Raw genomic sequence first — 27,355 nt, 5'->3', positions numbered from 1 at the left:
ATGGCACTGATTAAAAAGCAAACGTTTCGGTCCTAAGACCTTCGTCAGTGCTATGGCACTGATTAAAAAGCAAACGTTTCGGTCCTAAAGCCCCATTCACATTGAAGAAGCAGAAGCTAGCTTCTGCTTCTTGGTCCCATGTTATCTCTATGCAGAACAGCTTCTGCGTTTAAAAGCTGGAAGAATAGCTTTTTTTTGTTTTTGCTTTTTTTTTTTCTCACCGAACCTGAACTTTAAAGCAGCTTTTAAAAGCTGGAGCTTTAAAAATCTGCGTGTAGCCAATCAGAGCACAGCGTGGTTTGAGGAGGCGGAGTTGAGCTCATTTTACGAAACCAAAAAGCTTTGGAAAAGCTGTCCGAGCCAATTGTCCGCATTAAAAAATAAACTTTTTAAATATGGGCTGTATATGAAATATGAATGGATATTTGGCAAGACCATAGCATATTTTGTGATAGAAATTAAAGTTTATATGAGAAACAAGTTGTCGAAGCGGTGAAAACAGGTTGTGTTCCGTGTGCCGTCGCGAGTGTCACGTTTCTGGGGACAAGTCATCGTGCATTCACCCCCCCCTCCGGTTCTCATCGAAGCTATGGATGGACTACTGAACTGAACTCTCCAGAACGCTATCCGTCGCTTGTGGACTGTTTGTGGACTAAACAGTGCACGCACACACACACGGTTGATAAATTAGCAGATATAGATAGATAGACAAACAACTAAACAATATAGTTGTGTCGGAGTTTTCCCCAAAACCTTCCCCGAGAAGAGTGGAGGAGCAGCCCGCTGTCAGCGCGTTTCTGTGCCGTATGTTGAAGCTTTTGCACCGTCAATCATCATACCTTTAAAATAAATAATTAATAGCCTTTATCAGTTGTATGTACCCCCTCTATTTATGCAATATGTTGCCCGTGTTTTGTGATTGGTTTGCTGCGTTCTGAATTGATAAACGAATCGCATATAGATAATATTTATTTGAGGGAATCATTTCAATTGGTTTATTGCGTTCATGTATGTAGGGCAGGCCTATCGGCTGTCGATGAACCTCATAGCAAAAGTTGAAAGACAGTAGATAGCCTATATTTAAGATAGATAGAACACAATCCCCCCCCGTGTGTGTGTGTGTGTGTGTGTGTGTGTGATATTGAGCACCGGGGAGCCGACACGGCCCACGGGGATCACTTGCGAGCCTCTGTGTGTGTGTGTGTGTGTGTGTGTGTGTGTGTGTGTGTTAGAGAGATAGATATAATGGCCCGTGTATATATATATATGCCATATACCGTATATACTGGCCCTATTAACTTTTCATGTTAATGTTAAGTAAATGATATCTCTCTCTCTCTCTCTCTCATGCACACCCCCCCCCCCCCCCACACACACACACACACACACACACCCACACACACACACACACACATGCACTGGACTCCGTTCCGGTGATATTGATTATTAATTAAGTAATTAAAGTATGCCTAGTCTACTAGCACAATGTTTCACATCATCTGCTAATTAAAAGCAAACTTTAAATGTGCTGATGCTGTAGGCTAGTGAGGGTCCGGGGGGTGGACTGGAGGAGCGGTCTCCTACGGCCACATACCGGTACCGGTAGCCAGCCGAGGAGGCCTCAGTGACAGGCTGACAGCGCCGCGATAGTGGCTCCCTACTTCGGACTGAATGTCCGGAAATCTCACGTAAACATAAGCTGTTTTAATTGCTTTTATGACGTGCTGGATATATACAATTGTATGCTTTTGCTAAATCAACATTAACATTACATACACGCCATTTAAAAAAAAACCCGGAGTGTTTCGCTCGTGGCCTAGGGGGGAGAGGAGAGCGGAGTGTGGGGGGGAGACATGAGCGCTGAAGACGGGGAGGATTGAGATCCGGTCCGTTCGGTTATTTACAAACAAGTTTACCAAGATTATATTATTAGGTTATGATGTAACTAAATATATCATTATTTCTCCTCTACAGTCGCTATTTTACATTTTAGACTTTCAAATGCGCATCTGCTCAAACTGCCCGTCTCTCGTCTCAAAGCCAGACAGCCAGTCCAGGCAGCTTGAGTGACAGGTACCTTGTACACGCCCACTTTCTCAAAAAAAAGCTGCGTTTTCCAGAGTTTTGCTTTTGCTTTTTAAAGCAGCTTCTTCAATGTGAATGGGGCTTTTGACCTTCGTCAGTGCTATGATAGCACTGGTTTTAGGACCGAAACGTTTGCTTTTTAATTGCACTCTGAGCACAGAGCACTTTAAGAGCATGATAAAATAAAATAAAAAATATTTTCTTAAGTCTCAGTCCAAGGAGTTTTACTTCTATTTTCTATATGGTGAGCGAGTCTTTTTCTGTCAAAGTTTCCGTTATGTTTTTGAGACCACCGCTACCGTAGTCAAGTTTGGAAGAAAAAAAGGACGAAGAAAGCGCAACAGTTTTCTCAGTGCTTCAAAAATAAATGTGCAATTTTTTTCAAAAGGGCACATTGCTGTCCAGAGGGCAAGGGCAGGTGGTGCTCCAGCACCCCTGTGCACGCGACTGATTGCCATTGAGAATGCATTGGGCGAAAATATTTCAAAGTAAAAAGTTCCAGCATGTGTCTCCACAGTAAGTTGAATTATAAAAAGTGTGAATGGAGTTTCTAGGTGAAAGTGATTTTTTGACGTGCCACTGTCTGCCATTGAGCCCCATTATACATTTCTCAAATTTTAAAGCACGATATTTCTAAAACTATGAAACATTTCTAAGACTCCTTTTCAGGCACCGTAAGATGAACCTAAATAGGTTTGAATGAGGTTTCTTGGTGTAAGTATGTAGGACTAGTAGCATGCCAAAGTTTGTGCTATTGCCATTGAGAAGGGAAGCACCCTATGATCCGGCGGACCATTGGTCCGAGGTGCGCTGGGGGTCGGGAGAGGGTGGGTGGTTAGGTTTAGGTGTCTGCCCCGGGGGAGGTTAGGGTTAGGGTGAGGGTTTGAGGTAGGTTGTCGATCGGACCAATGGACCGTTGGCATATTGACGCGGACCCCATTGAGAATGCATTGGGCGTTTAAGTTAAATAACTCAGAAACTACAACACATTTCAAAGTAAAAAGTTCCAGCATGTGTCTCCACAATAAAAAGTGTGGGGGGGGGTCCCCCAAATTATTATTATTAATATTTTTTGCAACTGAATGGCTGGAAAAATGGTTTACCGTATAGTACACATATAGTACATGCATAAACTTTCTTTAATGATTATTATATCTGGTTTCAGTATTCATTTATGATATATGTTCTCTATTAAGGTTATTTTTGCAGTCAATTTGTTCCCAGCCAAAAAAACCTGCCAGATGCTAATTAACTTGCATGTGTTGAGCAATTGGCATAATAAGTGAACATACCATTAATAAAAAATATAAAAATTCCATCATGCTCTAAGTAGCATGTGACGTGTCAAACTAGGGGTTTTTCATGATGCTGAAATCCATTCCAAGCATTAGTTTTGCACAAAAAACTGTCCTTGGACAAAAAACGGCCATAGCCGTCATCACAAAATTGATGATGTCAGCACTTTGGGCAAGTGGCTATGGCCGTTTTTAGCCCAATGACCATGTGACATGTCAAACCCCTATAGTTTGACACGTCACATGGTACAAGCATGATGACATTTTAAATGTTTTGCGTTTTTGTTTTTTGAGTTGTGTGTTTTTTACTGAACTGTACTTTCATTGAACTGCACAGTCTGTACCCATTCTGCAAACTGTTAATATAGCATGTTCAACCTATCAAATTATCAAGAACACAATATCAACAAAGACAGGTCAACTGGTATTTATTTTAATATTGTTGCCAAAATTGCAATAGAAATACAAATCTGATCAAAATGTACAGTGTGAAACTATTCCATGCTCACATACCATTATATAATCTACTCTACATTCTAAAACAACCATTTGAAGCAGTGGTCAACGCGGGTCTCACACTGCAAACACTGACCAAGTTGGAACTCACTGAAGGACGTTGAGATTGAGAACCACTGTTTTAAGAGACATAAGGTTTAGCTTAAAGGACAACTTTAGTTGTTTTTTTTTCAACCAAGGTTCATGTTTCAGGTTGTTATTAGAGAAAGTAAAATATGAGTGTAATTGTTTGTCAAAAACAGCTAAAATCCCTAAAACGAAAGAAAGCAGCAATTGAAAAGAAAATAGCTCATCTTTTACTTCCTCTAATAACAACCTTGGTTGGAAAAAAAACTAAAGTTGTCCTTAAACCCACAAACGAAAGAAGCATATAGGACTATATGTCATTGTACACAGCACCGACAAGAAAACAAATCAAATTAAATTCACCGACAAGAAAACAAGTCAAATTCAATTAACAATCTTAAGGCATCTGGATAAAAGGTGAAATGGCAGGGTTCATTTCACATCAAGCTCGATTCCATTCGCACATTGTAAAAACATAAATTACTGTCATTTAGTTACACGTACATTTCATAAATGTGACATTTATTTTTCTGAGCATTAAGATCTGGTTTCAACTATTTTTTATTTATTTCCAGTGTCTGCAGTGTACCAGATGTGCAAACCTTTACTCTTCAGTCAATTACAGTATCAAAGTTCCATTATGTTGGTTATAAGGATACAAAGACCTTTACACTTAGACACAATATACAGTCTCATCATACAACAAAATAGTGAAAATAGACAAATCTACAAGTTCACAACTAGATCGGCTATCGTTTATAAAACGTTGAAATGGCGTGACATTGTTTTGAAATATATTGGAAACTCTTTGAAAAGGTCCACCTATAATAATGGCATGTTCAACATAGTGCAGGGACAGCAGTTTGAAAAGTGGTTAAGGCTATACGAGTCCTTGGAATTATTCGTGATTATATAAATAAGACATACAGTTTTGATGAGACCATTTCCCCTCTGAATGTTTTGATTAATGATATGTACACTGGTGTCATTTTCTTTTTAAATATCCCACGATTTTGCAATCCATTTTTTCACCCAGTGTCAATGAAGTTGGGTGCATTCGGAAATGCGCACCGGAAGCGCACTCCCGTTAGTTTGCATTGCACAGTGCGCTATTTCCAAACTCGCCCCTAATGTAATCCTGGACGCTACACTTCCTCTACCAACCTGGGGAGGGCAGCGGACTGACCTCGTGCTTCCTTTTCTATGCATGAGGAGTCCAAGCTGCTTCTTTTCACCTGACGGGGGAGAGTTTCCACCGGTTGGACGTAGCGCGTGGAAGGAAGACGTTATTCCGACCAGTTCCTTTCCCCCTCCATCAGGCGCCCCGGCTGGCCAGGGGGAGGTAGTTTATAGACCAGATTTACTGCATGTTTTTTGTGAGGGTACCTATACCCTAGGTGAGAACATGTAAACTCCACACAGAAAGGCCAACAATAAGGCATAAAAAGTACAAGGAATTTCTTACTTAAGTCTGTGACAATTTAGGACCAGGATGGAAACAAGGCCCCATTGTGTTTGTGTTATCCTTGTAAATCGTACCTCAAGTAATCAATCAATCAATCAATCAATCAATGCATAAGTCTTAAGGCAGTTATTATTATTATTATTAAGGCACATGAGAGAAAAAAATCGATCCAATTCCGATCATTTGATATTGAGCATCTACCGATGCTAGGGGTGTAACGATATAGTAACTGCATCTAAAAATCGATTTTAATTCCAATAATCAAAGTATATCGAAATGAAAACGGCAACATTGTCTTTGTATCGTATCGTTTTGCAATGCAAATAATCGGTATCGAATCGTTTTGCTATGCAAATAATCGATTGTATCAAATTTCAATACAACATTTTTGTGCGTGGTGTTTAGCAACTTTTAGAAGAAAAAAGAAAAAGAGGGGTTTATTTACTCAGTTTGAAATAATGTCAATGCATTTTAAATAGTCACTGTATCGATTTCAAATCATTGAATATCAGATCGGATGGCCATAATGAACCATTATCGTCCATGTATCGTATCGTCAACCATGTATCGTGATACGTATCGTGTCTGTCGCTGTTAAAATGTATCGTTACACCCCGCCCTAACCGATACCGATTTGTCCCGATCCGACAATTATATTTTTATAGAACACTTATGCCATATACAGTATACAATTTCCATGTTATTTATCAAGTGCAATATCATGATATGGATATAATATTGATGGCCTGCCCTGGCTGCCCTTGTGTACTGAAAGGCCTTTTAACCCATTTAGGCCTGACGTAGGCTCTGAAAGAATATATATTCAAAGATTTGTGCCGCATTTTCACGATAAAAAAAAAAATAGCAGACCTACAAGCTTGTAGATCTGCTATTTTTCAATAGCTAAAGTATATTACATAATGCTTAGTTAAAACACCAAAAGGGGTTCCCGCCCAGAATGGGTTTTTAAAACAGTTTTTGTACCACTGCTGTCATGTCTGTGTCACTGATATAGAGCTGCATGATGATGGCAAAAGTTATTATGGGCCCATAATGAGCCCAGTTATTAAAATGATTACCGTTTTTAACAGACACAATCTTATCTTAATGCGAGATTATTCTTATGTTTAATAGAAGCAAAAATATCACTGCATAAAAAGATGAGTTAACGGGCAATTATAAACCTTAAGTTTAGCAGGCATATACAGTAATATACGGTAAGACACAGGTGTGACGGTACAATTTGGGAGTTTACCGGAGTTTGTTGGAAAGTTTAACGGGAGTTTCCTGTAATATATACATCCGTATATTCCATGCTCTGTGATATAAGGGTTAGGGTTTTCCCTCATTCATTCGTAGCATCACAATGCGATAACTATGGGGCTCTCTTGCAGTTTTCTGAGCACAACGTAGTATAGTAAAAGTTCAAAGTTAAAGTTTGCTAAACACTGAAGGAACGCGTACTGCACGTCTATAGGAAAGGCATCAGTCGAATGAAATGGAATGCATAGAAGTTGTGCAGTCTCTGCAAATCTACGTGTACACTTTACACAGACGGACAGTGGGGGAAATATTGCATCAACGTCCCCCCACACATAGACGAATACGCTCGCCAAATCTACAGGAAAAATAACAACAAAAAAAAACATACAAAGCATGACAACAAATTATAAAGGAGTGATTTTAAAAAATCACAAATTAAGTAGTATTTCCCATCAAAGCAAACGCTATACATAGTATGATGTATAGAAACGTACAAATAAAAAAGAAAACGAACAAAAAATACATAGGAATCTATGGGATGGGCCAGTATACTGAACAGCCGAATGAAACGTATTGTGGCTGTTGGAATACCGTGCCATTGTTTTGAATGGTGCCGTGCACTGTCCACCCCCAGAAACACATTGAAAACAATTACAATATATACAAAATCAGCATGAGGACATCGACGTTAAAAGGACAGTTTTGTTCTTTTTGTCCACCACCGTCCCCATGAAGTGCTCGTGGGGTTAACGTGGGGTCTCTGTGACCCCATTTCCGACCGGTTCAGTTCTTTGTGGTTCTTAGTTCACGAGCCATGAGGTCCAAAATTGGAACGCTAGAGTGGGCAAAAGCATACCTATATTGAATCGTTATCCCCATGAAACTTCCCCAGTTGATGACTTAATACGAAGACGATGATTTTATTGTATTACGAATTTTACATTTTTAAATATGCCAATGAGGCATTATATAGGGAAATATGCAAAAAAGAAAAAGCAACTACTTGTGGAAGGGTTATCTTATCAACATGATATCGAGCATAATTGAGCATAATAGGTTTGCACTGTAGCATAGATTTGCAGCATAGTTTGGCGTCAGGGCTCTGTCTCCATTCACATCCCGGTAGTATTTTTTTAGTCAAGCTATAAAGCCAAATGGAATTAGGCTACGGGGGAATGAATTAAGACCCGCGTGGCATCTAGAAACAGAGGCTACAGGTGGATGCTGGGGAGGCGGTGGGATTGTTCAAAACGTCATGAGCAGCACAGCAGGTTAAGCAAGGGAGGCAGCGTCCGCACAGCAGGAGAGAGAAGCCGGTTAATGAGCAGGTGGGAAGGGAAGATGAAATAGCCACTCATGAACAGGTAAAGAGTGCATGTGACTGACTGGTCAGTGGTCACCTGATCAGGTAGGCGCGCTCACGAGTTGTCTGACTGAACTAGGCTCTACGCTTCGCTTATTTTTTAAATCCACATGGTTAAAATAACCGTAAGTAATTTGTTGTCCTACGGTATAAATTACACCCCATAATATTACAACCATGGATTTTAAAGCTTTCGACCCATCTGAAGTGAGTGGTGCTGTGTGTGTGTGTGTGTGTGTGTGTGTGCGCTCTGCTGGCCACTTTAGGCTGGATGGCTCACCCACGCTGCTGGCCAATGGAGAGCGACGTTGCTACATGGCGGCCATCTTACAGAGGGACAGCATAACATTGTGTCTATGGGGCATGTACTTATTTAATAACCAAGACTCCGCCTTGAGCCATCTAGCCTTTATATATGTCTATGCACATACATACACACATACATGCATGATGCATACACATACGTACGTACGCATACACACATAGCTCCGCATAGGAGTGGCCAAAACCACTCAAAAATCATAGGAAGTGTGTCGATTTGTGGAAATTATGCAGTTGAGCAATACATCGTAAGCCTTTGCTTGCTACACAGGTGATTGCTGCCAGAGGCGGGGCTTAAGGCACTGCATATTCTCCTTTGCGTGTGCGCAGTCGAGTACCGTGTGTTTACCAACAATGCTCTCGTTTGAATATTTGCTACTACCACCACCAAGATCTGCATCTGTGTTTGCATCATTGGCTATTGTGTGAGTGTGAGAACGACTGATTTAGAGATGACTCAGGGAGGGTGGAGGACCTCCTAACAGGAGCTGGTCTTCAGGGTGGGGTATCTCCAGGGTGGAGGTCCTTCAGGGTGGGGTATCTCCAGGGTGGAGGTCCTTCAGGGTGGGGTATCTCCAGGGTGGAGGTCGTCCTAACAGGAGCTGGTCTGCAGGGTGGGGTATCTCCAGGGTGGAGGTCCTCCTAACAGGAGCTGGTCTGCAGGGTGGGGTATCTCCAGGGTGGAGGTCCTTCAGGGCGGGGTATCTCCAGGGTGGAGGTCCTCCTAACAGGAGCTGGTCTGCAGGTTGCTCTCGGTGAGGATGGAGGTGATGGTGGAGGTGTCGTAGAGGTCGTCATCCTCGTCCTCCGAGCTCAGCGCCGACGAGTCCAGGGCGGAGCGTCGCATCGTCTGCACCTTCCTCCTGGAACGCACGCACGTCCGCATCATCAACATCATCATCATCATTTCCATTGGTGTATCAAATATCAAAATCCTGCTCTTGCTTCTAATTGCCTTTTTGATAGTTTTCTCTAACCCTTTTGTCTAAATCTTTCCTGTGAATCACACAGAATACACCAGTGGTTCCCAAACATTTTCACATCAAGGACCCCCAAATTGACACTAATTAGCCCGCGGACCCCCATTTAAAAAGATATGCCAGGGACACCCCCATCAAGAAGATTTTTACGGCTCTAGCAGTGATTCTCAAAGGACCCCCAGTTTGACATGCATTAGTCTACGGACCCCCATCAATGGCATTTCTATCTCTGGGACCCCCAATAGTTTAACTCAGAGTGTACAAATGGAACTAAATGGACCTGTTAGGATCCGTTTGGTTACATATTAGTCCTTGGGCCGGGTGAGATATCGTTGCCCTAAAAAGGGACAAGACATATGTGGTATCATTTTGTTCGTCTGACATCCAGGAGTGCTAAATTGTGTGATAGCAGTTTCAGAAGGGCAGCTGGATATGATTTTAGGGGTATAATCAGATTATGCAAAACCATGTAATTCATTGTTATCTAAACTCCAAAACTATTCACTTTTATGCACATTCTAATGTTTGTACCATGGATGGGCATGACCAACATCATAATAGAACAAACATGCTGAATTATACTTCTTGTAGACATACCGGGAAATCCACAATTCGTCCTTAGGCCAGAGGACTTATTATCGGATATTGTTGCCATAAAAAGGGACAAAGCGACAATGTGATTTTTTTATTGCTACATCTCTGTAGTTTATGAAATTATGTGATTAGCAATGTCAAAATGGCAGCTGATTACTTGTTTTTGGCCCTTATATCTGATATATGATGAATAAAATGGTATATAGTGAAAGGCATAACTCAACGACTAATGGGCCGATTTGGCTATTTCTGACATCATTTTCTGGGGGGCTGAGTTGATTTAAGAGGTGACTGAAGCAACTACGGTTCAGGGTCATGTGTCAAAGGTCAATGTCAAGGTCATTTTGGATCCAAATGTCTTGGATTGGTTTTGATCACATTTTCTCCTGTCTACCTCTGATTCGGAAGCCGTAGATTAACGTTGCACAGGTTGTGGAAGAGCGCCCTCTATCGTAAACACTGAAAACACCAAATTACGTCTATAGATGTCAATGGCTGTATTGAACTACGGAACCTCTTCCTCATCAGAGCTGTCCTGTTCAACTGTAGGCATTGAATCTTCCTCAGGTGCTTGGTTTGTACAGTTCTGGAGTTTGCAGAGGTCTGTACATCTCAAACCATTGCTGAGACAACTGCAGTTAGGAAGCTTGCATACTTGTGCACATTTACAGGCCAAAATCTCAAGGACTACATTTTGGTACAGGGGCTGTGCGCATCCACTGAATTGCTAACTCTCCCCCATCAACAGTTATCAACAGATCCCACACTCTGTATGGGATCTGGTGCAGATGGGTGAGTCTGCAGAGAGCATCTCCATATTCTAGTCTGGTAATTGGCACGGAGGGCATGGAGAAATAGACAATAGGGACTTTTTCAGGACGGCTCCGCTAGGCGGAAGTACGGGAGCTGTGGCGCCGTCGCCGTAGCTGTCAAAAGCGTTAAGCAAGCAGCCGTCGGCGACGGCGACATTGGTTCCCATGGTGACGCGTCTATATGCAGCATGTGTCAAACGGTTTGTTTTAAACACCACGTCGCGCGTCAGCTAAGTATATAATTCTTACATGCGCTGGACATGATCAGCAGTGGAAAGAGGAAGGTGCTGGAGCAATCTGTGTTATAATAAAACAGTTTTAATAAACATGGTGAATATGACCCAATATGTCATATTATGGTAGTGTTATTTCTTCATTCAGAGCATGCCAACACATTACACTGCATAAGAGAGGTGATGGAGCGATCGGTGTAAATGTATGACAGCTATCATTTCAATAAACATGGTCATGACATGGCGTTGTAGACACTACGTGTAAGTGTAGCTTCTCCCGTAATATATAATCGTTTCATGTAAGCAGGTTTATGTATCGAGCACTGATCCCTTTTCCGACTGCCGTAGCCGTCGTTGCTTAAAGTCGCTATTCTCTACATGGTGGGAGTTGACTGGAACAACTCCCCTCTTCTGGCACAGAAAAGATGGTAGCGGATCTCAATCACGTCACTGGAGGTGGTCCCAGACAGGTACCAGCTACAAGTGAACTGCTGCAGTCGGTCAAAGAGCTCTGTTGAAACATCCCAAGTCTGGCCAAGTTGTTTGAATGTCTCTTGAAAATCAGGGTTTTTCTTCAATAACCTCAGTGCATTCAGATTTCCATGACCAGCAAAGGCACTCACAATGTCACATCCTGTAAATATGTGACAGACTCTCACAGATCGGGTTCTCTCCAAAACCAAGGCCACAAACCGTGTGCTGTTTTGTGTACCACACTTCTGATAGATAGGACAAGGGATGTGTTTTTGGAATGCTAAACGGAGAACCATTTCATCAGTATCTCCAGAAGTAACATAATACAGCGTGTGTGTGTGTGTGGTATCTCTAAGTTAAGTCTAGTTGTGTGGTCCTCTACTCGTTTATTACATGTTTTCCTGAGTTGCCTTGTATGCTGGGGTACAACCTTGAGTTTGAGAGTTCCTGACTCTTAAAAGTAATAAATGGTCTAAATGGTTTCTACATCCTCATAAACCCATAAAAAGACGTATCATTCAGTTTAAGATGTACAGTACCCTGTTTCAGAGAGGCAGGTATTGTGGATTTTCCCGGTATGGCTACAAGAAGTATAATTCAGCATGTCCGTTCTATATGATGTTGGTCATGCCCATCCATGGTACAAACATCAGAAATTTGCATAAAGTGAATCATTTAGATAACAATGAATTATATGGTTTTGCATAATCAAATGATACCCCTAAAATCATATTCAGCTGGCCTTCTGAAACTGCTATCACACAATTTAGCACTCTTGGATGTCAGACGAACAAAATTATACCACTGTCTTGTCCCTTTTTAGGGCAACGATATCCGATAATAAGGCCTCTGGCCTAAGGACTATATAGGCCGTGTTGGGACCCCAGAAAAAGTGCCTAGATTTCGTTCCCGCGTCATGGGCACTACTCATTAAATGCATTTATGTATAGATAATACCCTTCTGGACTTTGGGTTGAAAGTTCTACTCATATCCTGCAGTATTTTGTCACAAGCCAGAAATGTAAATATAACTAAAAAACGGAAATCTTGTGCTGCTGTTTTTGCTTGTAAAAAAAAGTCATATTGATTTTGGCAACACTTCAGTGATGCTTGCGGAACTCGACTACGCCTCGTTCCTGACCGCATCACTATCGTGGCATTAATCACGCTAAACCACTCCCTCGAGTGCAATATTGCTTAATTCAACTAGTCAACTAGTCGACTAGTAAACTAGGTAGCTAGTAAAAATCACTAGAAGTGTCTCTTTACTTGAGCTCGTTCTCCAGCGCCGCGACTCTGGTCTGCAGCGCCTCCTTCTGCTCCGCCTGCTCCTCGGCCTCCCGCTGGGACTTCCTCCTCAGCCCGTCCATCCTCTCCAGCTCAGACTCGCCCTCGTCCACCTGTCTCTTCAGCGCCTTCACGCGCAGAGACAGCTGCAATGCGTTAAAACAAAATATAATATCATTCAGCGACAGCTTCAACGCATTAAAACATAATATCACTTAGACATCTGCAACGTGTTAAAACACAATATCACTCAGACAGCTGCAACACGTTGAAATCAAAATATAATATCATTCAGAGACAGCTGCAACACGTTGAAATCAAAATATAATATCATTCAGAGACAGCTGCAACGCGTTAAAATCAAAATATAATATCATTCAGAGACAGCCTCAACGCGTTAAAATCAAAATATAATATCATTCAGAGACAGCTGCAACGTGTTCAAATCTAAATATAATATCACTCAGAGACAGCTGCAACGCGTTAAAACAAAATATAATATCATTCAGAGACAGCTGCAACGTGTTCAAATCAAAATATAATATCACTCAGACTCTCAGAGACAGCTGCAACATGTCATCCCGCCTTGATTATTGCAACAGTATCCTCTACGGCACCACCTCAGTACCACCACAGTACCCGTTCCAGAGACCATATTACACCTGTCCTCCGTGACCTTCACTGGCTACCGGTTAAACAAAGAATCCACTTCAAAACACTCCTGACCACCTACAAAGCACTAAATAACCTGGCTCCCCCATACCTCTGTGACCTCCTCAAATGCCATGCCCCCTCTCGCTCCCTCAGGTCTGGTGATGCAAACCTCCTCGACGTCCCCAAAACCAAATGCCGTACGTGCGGACAGAGCTTTCGCCTTTGCTGCCCCAACCCTGTGGAATGCCCTTCCCTAAGGCACTCAGAGATGCCCCCACCCTTCAAACCTTCAAATCCACCCTCAAAACCCACCTCTTCAAAATTGCCTTCCCTAGCTAACCCTTTTCACTGTCTTTTAATGTTCTTTAGCTTTTAGTGTTATTTTTCCTTTTTCTATTAAAGTCGTTTTTAATTTGTCGTTACCTCTGTAAAGCCCCCCCATGTAAAGCGTCTTTGGGTAAAATATATAAGTTTGAGATATTATTATTATTATTATTGTTAAAACAAAATATAATATCACTATTGCCCCCATAGACTCTCATTCCATTTCGCTTGGAAAACAAGACCGCTTCCGGGCTTGTAGGTCTGCTATTTTTGAAACACTGTGACAATGTGGCTCAAATCTTTGAATGTATATTCTTTCAGAGCGCATGTTTTTAACTCAAATCTTTGCTTTCCGAGAGGCTCCTGGCTGGAACAACATATTTTCAGATGGTTGGTCGGCGGCCAATTACATATCATTTTTTAGAGTCCTTGACATGAAATATTGAGCACCACTGATATAGTTACATGAGGTATTTCAGAAAACTGTCAGGACTTACAGTAGAAGACATTTTTCAAATTTCTATGTCAGGCCTAAATCGGGTCAAGGACCTGGTCTCTCTGTTCGCTGTGCTGGTGGCGCTCTAGTCTATACTCATAGTTCCATCGTACAGATATTCTACCGTTAGGTTCTTAGCTTGCTTATGTTTTAAGGACCTGGTCTCTCTGTTCGCTCTGCTGGTGGCGTTCTTCATCCAGAGCCATGTTGACGTCCTTCAGCTTCCTCTCCAGACGCCGCTGCGACGCCAACACAGAGTTCTTCTCCCTGGTTCACGCACACACGCACACACAGTAAATGCATAGTTCCATTTTTACCTTGTGATGATCACGCTAAAGTCTCTCTAGAAGCATTCAAATTCCAAACGAGAGGCGTGTTGAAGTTAGAAATGAAGTATGCCCTTTTCCCTAGGCCTAGATTATGTAGATCATGCCGAGGTGGTTCGGGGTGTATACTACAGTGTAGTATTTTGGGGTGTATACACTAGAGTGTAATATTTTGGGGTGTATACTACAGTGTAGTATTTTGCTGTGTATACTACAGTGTAATATTTCGGGGTGTACACTACAGTGTAATATTTCGGGGTGTACACTGCAGTGTGATATTTCGGGGTGTACATGTATGTACCTCTCCTCGGTGGTCAGGCGTTCCAGCAGCTCCTGGACCTTGCTCTCCAGCTGGGTGACTCCCGCTGACGGACGAGACTGACCCTCCATGTCCGCTAGACGCACCCTCAACTCCTTCAGCTGCACACACACACACACACACACACACACACACACACACACAGTTAGTGTGACGAAGTGTCCTGATCCCCTTAATTTTGCCACCAGGCGGCGGCTGTGGCTCAGGAGGTAGAGCAGGTCGTCCAATGATCCATGGGTCAGCGGTTTGAATCCCGGCTCCTCCCGTCTACATGTCGAAGTGTCCTTGGGCAAGACACTGAACCCCAAATTGCTCACCATTCACCACCATCGGTGTGTGTGTGTGTGTGTGTGTGTGTGTGCGCGTCAATGTGAGAAGTGAGGACTGTTCGCCGCTTCACCTCACAATGTAGCAATGAATGGACCATTCATTGTAGCACTTTGAGCACTATAAAAATGCCATTAATTATTAAAGTATACATACATGTCTCTCCATAGCGTTCTGTGTGTGCGTGCATACAGTACAGTACAGTACATGTCTCTCTGTAGCGTTGTTTGTATGTGAGTGTGTGTGTGCGTGTGAGTGTGTGTGTGTACAGTGCAGTCCGTACATGTCTCTCCATAGCGTTCTTTGTGTGTGAGCGTGTGTGTGTACAGTGCAGTCCGTACATGTCTCTCCATAGCGCTCTGTGTGTGCGTGCGTACAGTACAGTACAGTACAGTACAGTACAGTACAGTACAGTACAGTACAGTACAGTACAGTACAGTACAGTACAGTACAGTACAGTACAGTACAGTACAGTACATGTCTCTATAGCGTTCTTTGTGTGTGAGTGTGTGTGTGAGTGTGAGTGTGAGTGTGTGTGTACAGTGCAGTCCGTACATGTCTCTATAGCGTTCTTTGTGTGTGAGTGTGTGTGTGAGTGTGAGTGTGTGTGTGTACAGTGCAGTCCGTACATGTCTCTATAGCGTTCTTTGTGTGTGAGTGTGTGTGTGAGTGTGAGCGTGTGTGTGTACAGTGCAGTCCGTACATGTCTCTATAGCGTTCTTTGTGTGTGAGTGTGTGTGTGAGTGTGAGCGTGTGTGTGTACAGTGCAGTCCGTACATGTCTCTCCATAGCGTTCTGTGTGTGCATGCGTACAGTACAGTAAAGTACAGTACAGTACAGTACAGTACATGTCTCTCCATAGCGCTCTGTGTGTGCGTTCTTACAGTACAGTAAAGTACAGTACAGTACAGTACAGTACAGTACAGTACAGTACAGTACGTACATGTCTCTCCATAGCGTTCTTGTCCAGCTCCAGGTCCTGTTTGGAGGATCTCTCCGTCATCAGCTCAGAGCGCAGCGAGTCCATCTGGTCTCGGCTGCGGTTCACCCTGTCTGTCAGCATCTCTACACTGGACCTCTCTTCTTCTAGCTCCGTCTCCACGCGCTTCAGCTTGTCCTACGTGCACACACACACACACACACACACACACACACACACACACACACACTGTAAGAACCTGGCTCGATAGAGCGCCGAAGTCCTGCCGTCACGCGCTCGTCCCCTCGATTCTGCCCGGTTCACGGAAGTAAGTTCTCTATGGAGAATAACATGGGCTCATCTTATAATATATATAATCGTTTCATGTAAGCATTGTGGTCCAAAAATAAACAAGCTGGCTCTGCCCGTTATTGTCAGGGAGGTGTCTCTGTATCGTTATATTGTCAGGGAGGTGTCTCTGTGTCGTTAATTGTCAGGGAGGTGTCTCTGTGTCGTTATATTGTCAGGGAGGTGTCTCTGTGTCGTTATATTGTCAGGGAGGTGTCTCTGTATCGTTATATTGTCAGGGAGGTGTCTCTGTGTCGTTATATTGTCAGGGATGTGTCTCTGTGTCGTTATATTGTCAGGGAGGTGTCTCTGTGTCGTTATATTGTCAGGGAGGTGTCTCTGTGTCGTTATATTGTCAGGGAGGTGTCTCTGTGTCGTTATATTGTCAGGGAGGTGTCTCTGTATCGTTATAGGGAGGTGTCTCTGTATCGTTTGCGACAGTCAGTCACTCATATAAGATACAGTCTGTTTCTAGCGAAAATTTAACTAATTCAGTAGCGGTAACAACAATAGCGTTTTTTCTCTCAGTCAGTTGAATCTTCATATCCATACGAGTGAAACGGCCGGAATGTTTATTTAACACAGTTCTTATATGAAGAGATCTAAAATGCCCCTTATGGGGATTATAATGCAAATAAAAACCACATGAGTTTTGGTGATGCTCTATATTGTCTGAATCAACTTTGTTAGTTGTAAGTCAATGAGGGGCATATTTTCAATCATCAATTTCTAATCACTAGAATAAAAAAAAAATCTTGTCCACATTTGGAGTTACATAATGGCAAGGTAACTACACAACCCAAACCTAAAATTTCAACTTTTCAGCATTCCAATTCAAAAATAGCAAAAGAAGTTCAGGACTTCAATTCAAATTATAGCAAAAAAATTGCCGATCTACAAGCTCAAAACGCGCCGCGCGTAGGCCGGCAATGTTTTCATCTCACCTCCAGGCTGCGGACCTCCCTGGCCCTGTCGCCGAGGCCGCTCCTGCTGTTCTCCAGCTCGGCCTCCAGGTGGCGCAGTCTGTTGGTGAGCAGCTCCTTGTCCAGCTGGTGATTGTCTCTCTCCTCACACGCCAGAGAGAGCTCCTTCTTCTGGCGGGAGACCTAGTGACACGCACGCACGCACACACCAGAGCCATAGAGTAAGACAGAGTTAGGACATTGAGGGGGCAGAAATCTGAGTGCTCGAGTGCTGTTCATGCAGCCTCGGAGAGTGACAAGCTGGAGTGTGAAATACATTGTTTTCAACGAGGGCGGCGCAAATATCAGCAATGTTAGGCATGTGTGCAACATGTCAACCGTTTTAAACTATTACAAACTGTAACAATGTGGCAACAAAGTCTCTGTAATGTTTACGTTGTAGTCCTCAGACTGTGTGTGTTTCTCACCTCCTCCTCCAGTCTCCTCAGACTGTGTGTTTCTCACCTCCTCCTCCAGTCTCCTCAGACTGTGTGTGTTTCTCACCTCCTCCTCCAGTCTCCTCAGACTGTGTGTTTCTCACCTCCTCCTCCAGTCTCCTCAGACTGTGTGTGTTTCTCACCTCCTCCTCCAGTCTCCTCAGACTGTGTGTGTTTCTCACCTCCTCCTCCAGTCTCCTCAGACTGTGTGTGTTTCTCACCTCCTCCTCCTCCAGTCTCCTCAGACTGTGCGTGTTTCTCACCTCCTCCTCCAGTCTCCTCAGACTGTGTGTGTTTCTCACCTCCTCCTCCAGTCTCCTCAGACTGTGTGTGTTTCTCACCTCCTCCTCCAGTCTCCTCAGACTGTGCGTGTTTCTCTCCAGGGAGGTCTGCATCTCGGCGCCGTGTCTCTGCGTCTCCTGCGTCTCCTTGCGCGCTCGCTCCCTCTGCTCCTCCAGCTGAGCCCGGAGAGCCTGCGCCTCCTCCCCGGAGGAGACGCTCAGAGAGCCATACTAACGGACGGACACACGCACGCACACACACACACACACACACAATCAAACGTGAGTCGTACAAATCTGTGTTGAATCAATCATTTTGAGCTTCATTCAGTGCGACACAAATGTGTTATATAATTATTATTTGACAACATCGGAAATTAGCTTTTATGCAGCCAATGTATGTTTTATCTTTATCCACCCCCCCCCCCCCCCCAACATATTAATTCTACAACCTCACAGCGCACTGCATCGCAAAGCATCGTCTATTAAGCTATCAAGGAGTTATCTGCCTTTGTTTGTTACCTTATAAAATAGAAACTCTAATCAGATTCAAGTTTTTCAAATGTCGCACTTTTTGACAAACATCAGAGAGAGAGAGAGAGAGAGGCAGCTTCACAGTACAGTACAGTACAGTACAGTACAGTACAGTACAGTACAGTACAGTACAGTACAGTACAGTACAGTACAGTACAGTACTGTACAGTACAGTACAGTACAGTACAACTCACTTCAGATGGGTCAGATTTTTAAATGCCAGCTACTATGAAGGACTCACGCCAAGCACGTTAGCTTGGTATAAACAGTATTAGCAACAGAGTGTCCATACAACACAGTCCCTGGAGATAACCCTGGCCACGCGCCGAAATACCCGTACAGTATGTGTGTCTGATGTTATCCTCATTTATTTTTCGTGGTTGGGGAACAAGGAAAAGGTCCCGTTTGTATTTGCTACTGTTGCTACTGTTTTTGCAGTTCCCGACACCGAAATACCTGTAGCCTATGTGTCTCAAAGCAGTGGTTCCCAAAGTGGGGTCCAGGGGTCCTTGAGGGAGTTCAAGGGGGTCCCCAGCTAAATGATAGTTTGGAACCAAATGGACCCTTATGGGTCTGTAACCCATTTGTACACTCTCAGAGTTAAATGAACATTGATTTTACAATATAAGTTAGGGTCCCAGAGAAATGCCATTAAATGGGGGTCCGTGTAGCCTAATGCATGTCAAACTGGGGGTCCTTGAAATGCAACAGGTTGAGAATCACTGCTAGAAGCCGTAAAGATATTCTCTTATGGAGGGGTCCTTGGCATGTCTTTTCAAATGGGGGTCCGCGGGGCTAATTATCGTCAATGTGGGGGTCCTTGACATGAAAAAGTTTGGGAACCACTGTCTCAAAGAATGCATGTTCTAGGTTCTAGCCGACCGGTGTGACCTCTCCTACTTTTTTTTACTGCCTTTCTGATGTTTTTTATAACCACGATGTGTTGAGCAATATGTGATATTTTTGCGAACTGATTTTTCTTATATTGTGAAATGTCTAGTTACTCGTTTTTCTCTTGGTGTATGGCAGGGGTGGGAAACTGGCGGCCCGGGTTGGCCACATGCGGCCCCCCACCTTCACTTATTGCGGCCCGCATGTTAATATCAAAATACAGTTCAGTATTTATTTTGGTCATTAAAAACAGATTAATACAGTGCCTGCTTTGTTTTTCTTTGCAAAAGAAACATTGACCAAAAAGGTGTAGGCTATGACAGTAATATGTACTGTGGCCCTCTGGAGTGAGTGTGGAAATATAGTGGTCCTCTTGAGTGAGTGTGGAAATATAGTGGCCCTCTGGAGTGAGTGTGGAAATATAGTGGCCCTCTGGAGTGAGTGTGAAAATATAGCGGCCCTCGCCATCGTCAAAGTTTCCCACCCCGGGTGTACAGCACTTTGGTCAGCCTTGGCTGTTTTTAAAATGTGCTCCATAAATAAAAAATTGACTTGAACTTGACTCCTCTCTCACCTCGTTCCTGAGTTTCTCCAGGGCTCTGTCGTGCTGCCTCCTGCTCTCCTCCAGCTGCGCGGCGGCGTGTCTGAGCGCGTCCCTCTCCTTCTCCGCCTCCTCCCGCCTCAGGCCGGTCTCGTAGTGCTCCTGGTCCAGGCGGGACGCCCTCCTCTTGGTGTCGTCCAGCTCCGCCCTCAGGGCCCTCAGCTCCGTGTGGAGAGTCAGCTCCGCCTCCGAGTTCTCTGTGGCGCTGGCCTGGAGCTGGGTCTATGAGCGCACGCACACACAGACGCACGCACACGCACGCACACAGACACAACATAAAGAGGTAGGCGTGTAAACGATTCACCAAGGTTATAGAGCGTCGCAGTCCCGCTCCCTTTCATGGACGACGACGACGACATGGGCCCGGAAAATAATTCCCCGTTAATTCTTCTCATAGACGTTTCAAAAAGTATTTATTTAAAGAGCTTTTAAGCCTCGAACGAAGCCAACTGGGATCGTGACGACTCAATGACAACAAGCAAAAATGTTTGGGCCGAACAAATAATTATAAAAAGGAAAAACAACAAAACGTGTGTGGTACCCCGCAGTTGTCACCATCCGATTTGTTTTTGTCCGAGGCGTAAAGGTCTTTAAATTATGATATAAAAACGATAACTAACTGAAACTGTATTGTGTGTTTACACAACTAACTACAACTAAAAATGCCCTTAGTAGGCCTATTCGTTTTTCTCATTACCAACAGTAACTGAATACCGTAATTTCCGGACAAGCCGCAGCTATTTACCCATGATTTGAACCCTGCGGCTTATACAGGGGGGCAGTCAGACAGATATTTTGTGAAGCCACAAGGAAATTGGGATTTCCTGAAAGTTCATATAATGGCCTGTTGTGGCGCTGTCATTGGGCCCAAAAAAACCCATAGCCCCATAGAAGTCCATGTATTTGGGCCCAACTTCACCTAGACTGTATTACCTTAATAAACATGGTCATGAATACTTTATGCTTCCAGTCACTAGTTTAAAGTCTAATTTCTAATGTCATAATATTCTTTTTGGAAAATTATGGTCCCATTTATTAAAAAAATGACCATAAAGTCGCGCATGTTCTGAGGGGCGTGGCTACCGTTACAGTCTATGAACGGGATCCCCCACCCACTCGAGTCAAAATAAAAACCAACAGAGAATAAGGGGGGAAGTCCCGCCTCGTTGTCTGGGCCAGCCAATGGCCAGGTGCGCCTTATAGTCCGGAAATTACGGTATATATATTTTTAAATGGTATCTTTGGTTGAGTGTTCTCTGACCTTTTTTAATCAGTTTGGGTTATTTGTCAGGTGCGGACCTGACAAATAACCCAGTATGAAAAAAACTAAGACTAAAACTAATGAAAACTAAGTGTTGTTACAGTGCTGCTTTAATATTATAAACATATTTAATATTTATAACCACAATTAGTCGTGGTCACGGAGAACTTTTTATCCATGTACGTTGCATGCAGTGTAAAAATCTTAAATCACACGGTCAAGAAAAAGAAAAGACAATTCCAATTGCAATTGTTGCAACTAAGTGAAGAAACTCAAGCTGCTATAAAGTAACTCTTCTGCCCTCTAGCGACTGTTCTTGTAACTGCAGTGTGCAGTCTTTCACATCAAGCAGTAGCAGTCTATTCAGGCTCTGTTCTAACCTGAATAACCTGAATCTGAATTGTGAATCCTGAATCTGAATTTAAGCATACAAATGTATGAAAACATTTCATCTTAGCGTCTGTCAGTCTTCCACCTTAGACCTGCACCCTCAGTTGACATTTTTAAAACACAGCTTAAGTCCTACTTTTTTACTCATTTGGCTTGGTTCTTTTTACTTAACCCATTCAGGGCGGGAGCCCCTTTTGGTGTTTTAAGCATTAGGCCTATGTTATACTTTAGCTATTGAAAAATAGCAGATCTACAAGCTCATAGCGCGGCACCGAGTGCCGCGCTATGAACTTGTAGGTCTGCTATTTTTGAAAAATCGTGAAAATGTGCCTCAAATCTTTGAATATTCTTTCAGAGTTTCCGTTTTTAACTCAAATCTTTGCTTCCAGAGAGGTCCCCTGGAACAACATATTTTCAGATGGGGGTCGGCGGCATATTACATATAATTTTTGGAGTCCTTGACATTGAGCACCACTGATATAGAAACATGAGGTTTTTCAGAAAAAAATATTTTAAAATTTCCCACTGCTCTGCCTATTTTTAATGCCTCTGTCATTTTTTTTGCCTTTATTTTTGCTCTCCACTGACCTTGCTCTGTTTTTGCTGTTTGATGTTTTTTTTGTATTTTGACTGTGACTTGACTTCTATGTTGTTTGATATGCTTAGTCCTTTTTTGTATTTTTTCTGTAAAGCACTTTGCGCTGCACTCGTGTCATGAAAGCTTCATGTTTATTCACCTTATTATTATTATTATTATATCTTGTTCTGGCACGTAATTTCTAACATAATGGTTCCAGAGGTAACAGAGGAACTCTTTGTGGGCTCCGTGGCACTGAGCAGAGGTGGGAGATTAGATTAGATTAGCTGAGATTATCCAAGATTAGTTCAGGTTATTAGTTGAGCTTGGATTAGATTAGTTCAGATTAGTTTGTAATGGTCTCAGTGGGATATTAGTTTCCACTCCCTGGTCAACATGGAAACACATAGGTCAGGAAGCAATAGGATACAAGTCAACAAACGGGCTGCAGTAGGTCCAAAACTCAGCTGCCATTGCTCTCACCGCACCAAGCCTTGGCAGCACATCACCCCCACCCTTAACACTTTCAGCGCCCCCCTGCAGTTTCGAGCAGCAACCGAAATGTCTTAGGTTTCACAACAAGCGGTGACATGGCTGGTGCAATGCAAATCACTGTTTACATCTGAACACCGGGCGATTTGGACTAAAACAACAACTTTGGAGTATTTCCTGGAGAAAACAAAGAAACGACAATGAGTGAATCCTTATGGGAGGTGCGCGCATTGTTCCTCATGATGGGAAGAACGTAGGCGCTGTCTAGCAGCCTGGGCAGCACGGAAGGTTAGTGTTGATTGAGCTTCGGCTGCATGGTATTGATATAACCCTTACTACACACCATCTGACGGGTATAGGCGAGTAGTCTTATATGATGGTCTGACCATACCTTTTTTGGCCACTAGTGGCGCTAGTGAGCAATTAATGCATAAATTATGCAAATTAGTAATTAAACATTCCAGGAATTCCATAGATATAATTAGCATAAACATAAATAATAAATATCCATAACCAATAAAATATCCATAAATATAATTAGCATATAATAGTTTATAATTAAATAATAATAAAAACTAATAATAGGGTTATTTATAAATGCATGATGTGTGTTTTAAAAAGCTGATCTCATCTCTCCCTCTCCCTGCGTCACCATGTGCCATGTCCCCAACATGTAAATTTTGTCACTGGGGTTAAGGTGGGGGGATGGTCGCTAACCTCAGGCAATATTTATTTAGGGCCAGGGGGGTCACTGTCTTGAAATCGTTTGAAGTTTGGTGGGGGATGGTATCTAAACAGGTGCAAGTCAGATAAACAAGGGGGGGATGGGCTCTAACCAGGTGCCAGGTGCGACATGCAAATTAGATGACTCACTGGGGGTGAGGTGGGGGGGTGGGGTCCCCCCTCTTTGTGGAATGCCAGGTGCTAGTAGTAAAATGCAAATTAGATAAACACAGAGGTGGGGGTCCTTATCTTCGAAGTGAATTGTATGCATAAATTAATCAAGTTAGTATTTAAATTCCTTACATACATTGACAGGGGGTGTGTGATTGGCTTATATTTGTGAGACCACCAGTGGTCCTTGAATGTAATTCTTTGGTAAGTCAAGGATATCCCCCCTAGTGGTCAATTTCTATATATATATTTACAACTGCAATACCATTTATGCCCTGATGTGATTTCAGTCACCTAATGCAAATGTTTTCAAGCAATGGTCCGGGGGCTACCGATGTTCTTTGAGAGGGTTCAGGTGACCCTCCCCAGCTAAATCATGGAGAGATGGTAACCAAATAGTCTCCTTATAGATCTTTAACTCTATACTTTTCAATATTTTGTGTTTTTGAATTTTGTATGTTTCATGGTGTCCTAATGTGTATGGTTTATTGTATATCTTGTATTATTTTTTGTGTTGTGTCTTTGAATTTTGCATGCTTCATGTGGTATTAATGTGTTTGGCTTATTGTCTGTCTTGTATTATTTTTGGTGTTTTGTGTTGTGTCTTGGAATTTTGCATGCTTCATGTGGTACTAATGTGTTTGGGTTATTGTCTGTCTTGTATTATTTTTGGTGTTTTGTGTTGTGTCTTTGAATTTTGTATGCTTCATGTGGTACTAATGTGTTTGGGTTATTGTCTGTCTCGTATTATTTTTGGTGTTTTGTGTTGTGTCTTTGAATTTTTTATGTTTCATGTTGTCCTAAGGTGTTTGGGTATTGTATGTTTTGTATTATTTTTTGTGTTTTGGGTTGTGTCTTTGAATTTTGCATGCTTCATGTTGTCCTAATGTGTTTGGGTTATTGTCTGTCTCGTATTATTTTTGGTGTTTTGTGTTGTGTCTTTGAATTTTTTATGGTTCATATTGTCCTAAGGTGTTTGGGTATTGTATGTTTTGTATTATTTTTTGTGTTTTGTGTTGTGTCTTTGAATTTTGCATGCTTCATGTTGTCCTAATGTGTTTGGGTTATTATCTGTCTTGTATTATTTTTGGTGTTTTGTGTTGTGTCTTTGAATTTTTATGTTTCATGTTGGCCTAAGGTGTTTGGGTATTGTATGTTTTGTATTATTTTTGGTGTTTTGTGTTGTGTCTTTGAATTTTGTATGTTTCATGTTGTCCTAAGGTGTTTGGGTATTGTATATCTTGTATTATTTTTGGTGTTTTGTGTTGTCTTTGAATTTTGTATGCTTCATGTTGTCCTAATGTGTATGGTTTATTGTCTGTCTTGTATTATTTTTGGTGTTTTGTGGTGTGTCTTTGAATTTTTTATGTTTCATGTTGTCCTAATTGGGTTGGGTATTGTATATCTTGTATTATTTTTTGTGTTTTGTGTTGTGTCTTTGAATTTTGCATGCTTCATGTGGTACTAATGTGTTTGGGTTATTGTCTGTCTTGTATTATTTTTGTTGTTTTGTGTTGTGTCTTTGAATTTTTATGTTTCATGTTGTCCTAATGGGTTTGGGTATTGTATATCTTGTATTATTTTTGGTGTTTTTGTGGTGTGTCTTTGAATTTTTTATGTTTCATGTTGTCCTAATGTGTTTGGGTTATTGTCTGTCTTGTATTATTTTTTGTGTTTTGTGTTGTGTCTTTGAATTTTGCATGCTTCATGTGGTACTAATGTGTTTGGGTTATTGTCTGTCTTGTATTATTTTTGGTGTTTTGTGTTGTGTCTTTGAATTTTTTATGTTTCATGTTGTCCTAAGGTGTTCGGGTATTGTATGTTTTGTATTATTTTTGGTGTTTTGTGTTGTGTCTTTGAATTTTGTATGCTTCATGTGGTACTAATGTGTTTGGGTTATTGTCTGTCTTGTATTATTTTTGGTGTTTTGTGTTGTGTCTTTGAATTTTTATGTTTCATGTTGGCCTAAGGTGTTTGGGTATTGTCTGTCTTGCATTATTTTTGGTGTTTTGTGTTGGGTCTTTGAATTTTTTATGTTTCATGTTGTCCTAATGTGTTTGGGTATTGTCTGTCTTGCATTATTTTTGGTGTTTTGTGTTGTGTCTTTGAATTTTGTATGCTTCATGTGGTACTAATGTGTTTGGGTTATTGTCTGTCTTGTATTATTTTTGGTGTTTTGTGTTGTGTCTTTGAATTTTGTATGCTTCATGTGGTACTAATGTGTTTGGGTTATTGTCTGTCTTGTATTATTTTTGGTGTTTTGTGTTGTGTCTTTGAATTTTTATGTTTCATGTTGGCCTAAGGTGTTTGGGTATTGTCTGTCTTGTATTATTTTTGGTGTTTTGTGCTGTGTCTTTGAATTTTGTATGTTTCATGTGGTACTAATGGGGTTGGGTATTGTCTGTCTTGTATTATTTTTTGTGTTTTGTGTTGTGTCTTTGAATTTTGTATGCTTCATGTGGTACTAATGTGTTTGGTTTATTGTCTGTCTTGTATTATTTTTGGTGTTTTGTGTTGTGTCTTTGAATTTTTTATGTTTCATGTTGTCCTAAGGTGTTTGGGTATTGTATGTTTTGTATTATTTTTGGTGTTTTGTGTTGTGTCTTTGAATTTTGTATGCTTCATGTGGTACTAATGTGTTTGGATTATTGTCTGTCTTGTATTATTTTTGGTGTTTTGTGTTGTGTCTTTGATTTTTTATGTTTCATGTTGGCCTAAGGTGTTTGGGTTATTGTTTGTCTTGCATTATTTTTGGTGTTTTGTGTTGTGCATTTGAATTTTTATGTTTCATGTTGTCCTAATGGGGTTGGGTATTGTATGTTTTGTATTATTTTTGGTGTTTTGTGTTGTGTCTTTGAATTTTTATGTTTCATGTTGTCCTAAGGTGTTTGGGTATTGTCTGTCTTGTATTATTTTTGGTGTTTTGTGTTGTGTCTTTGAATTTTGTATGTTTCATGTGGTACTAATGTGTTTGGGTTATTGTCTGTCTTGTATTATTTTTGGTGTTTTGTGTTGTGTCTTTGAATTTTGTATGCTTCATGTGGTACTAATGTGTTTGGGTTATTGTCTGTCTTGTATTATTTTTGGTGTTTTGTGTTGTGTCTTTGAATTTTTATGTTTCATGTTGGCCTAAGGTGTTTGGGTATTGTCTGTCTTGTATTATTTTTGGTGTTTTGTGTTTGTGCATTTGAATTTTTTATGTTTCATGTTGTCCTAATGGGGTTGGGTATTGTATATCTTGTATTATTTTTTGTGTTTTGTGTTGTGTCTTTGAATTTTGTATGCTTCATGTTGTCCTAATGTGTTTGGGTTATTGTCTGTCTTGTATTATTTTTTGTGTTTTGTGTTGTGTCTTTGAATTTTGTATGCTTCATGTGGTACTAATGTGTTTGGTTTATTGTCTGTCTTGTATTATTTTTGGTGTTTTGTGTTGTGTCTTGGAATTTTTTATGTTTCATGTTGTCCTAAGGTGTTTGGGTATTGTATGTTTTGTATTATTTTTGGTGTTTTGTGTTGTGTCTTTGAATTTTGTATGCTTCATGTGGTACTAATGTGTTTGGGTTATTGT

At 41.7% G+C, this 27,355-nt stretch overlaps 1 protein-coding gene across 1 annotated transcript in view; it reads right to left on the bottom strand.

Moving 5' to 3' along the window:
- Positions 1 to 8,843: 8,843 nt before the first annotated feature.
- Positions 8,844 to 27,355, bottom strand: part of LOC308318782 (cingulin-like) — a 58,223-nt gene continuing 39,711 nt past the window's right edge. The window contains exons 16-23 of the mRNA XM_080768411.1: positions 20,147 to 20,395; positions 18,208 to 18,378; positions 17,412 to 17,573; positions 16,144 to 16,317; positions 14,856 to 14,974; positions 14,387 to 14,495; positions 12,737 to 12,900; positions 8,844 to 9,237 (exon numbers count right to left, since the gene is read on the bottom strand). Coding sequence (XP_080624537.1) covers positions 9,099 to 9,237; positions 12,737 to 12,900; positions 14,387 to 14,495; positions 14,856 to 14,974; positions 16,144 to 16,317; positions 17,412 to 17,573; positions 18,208 to 18,378; positions 20,147 to 20,395 — 1,287 coding nt within the window. The 3' untranslated portion in view covers positions 8,844 to 9,098. The remainder of the gene's footprint in view (positions 9,238 to 12,736; positions 12,901 to 14,386; positions 14,496 to 14,855; positions 14,975 to 16,143; positions 16,318 to 17,411; positions 17,574 to 18,207; positions 18,379 to 20,146; positions 20,396 to 27,355) is intronic.

Source organism: Protomyctophum bolini (assembly GCF_963924005.1).
Source record: "Protomyctophum bolini genome assembly, chromosome: 7".
Classification (NCBI taxonomy): Eukaryota; Metazoa; Chordata; class Actinopteri; order Myctophiformes; family Myctophidae; genus Protomyctophum; species Protomyctophum bolini.
This window is presented reverse-complemented; position numbering and strand designations above follow the sequence as displayed.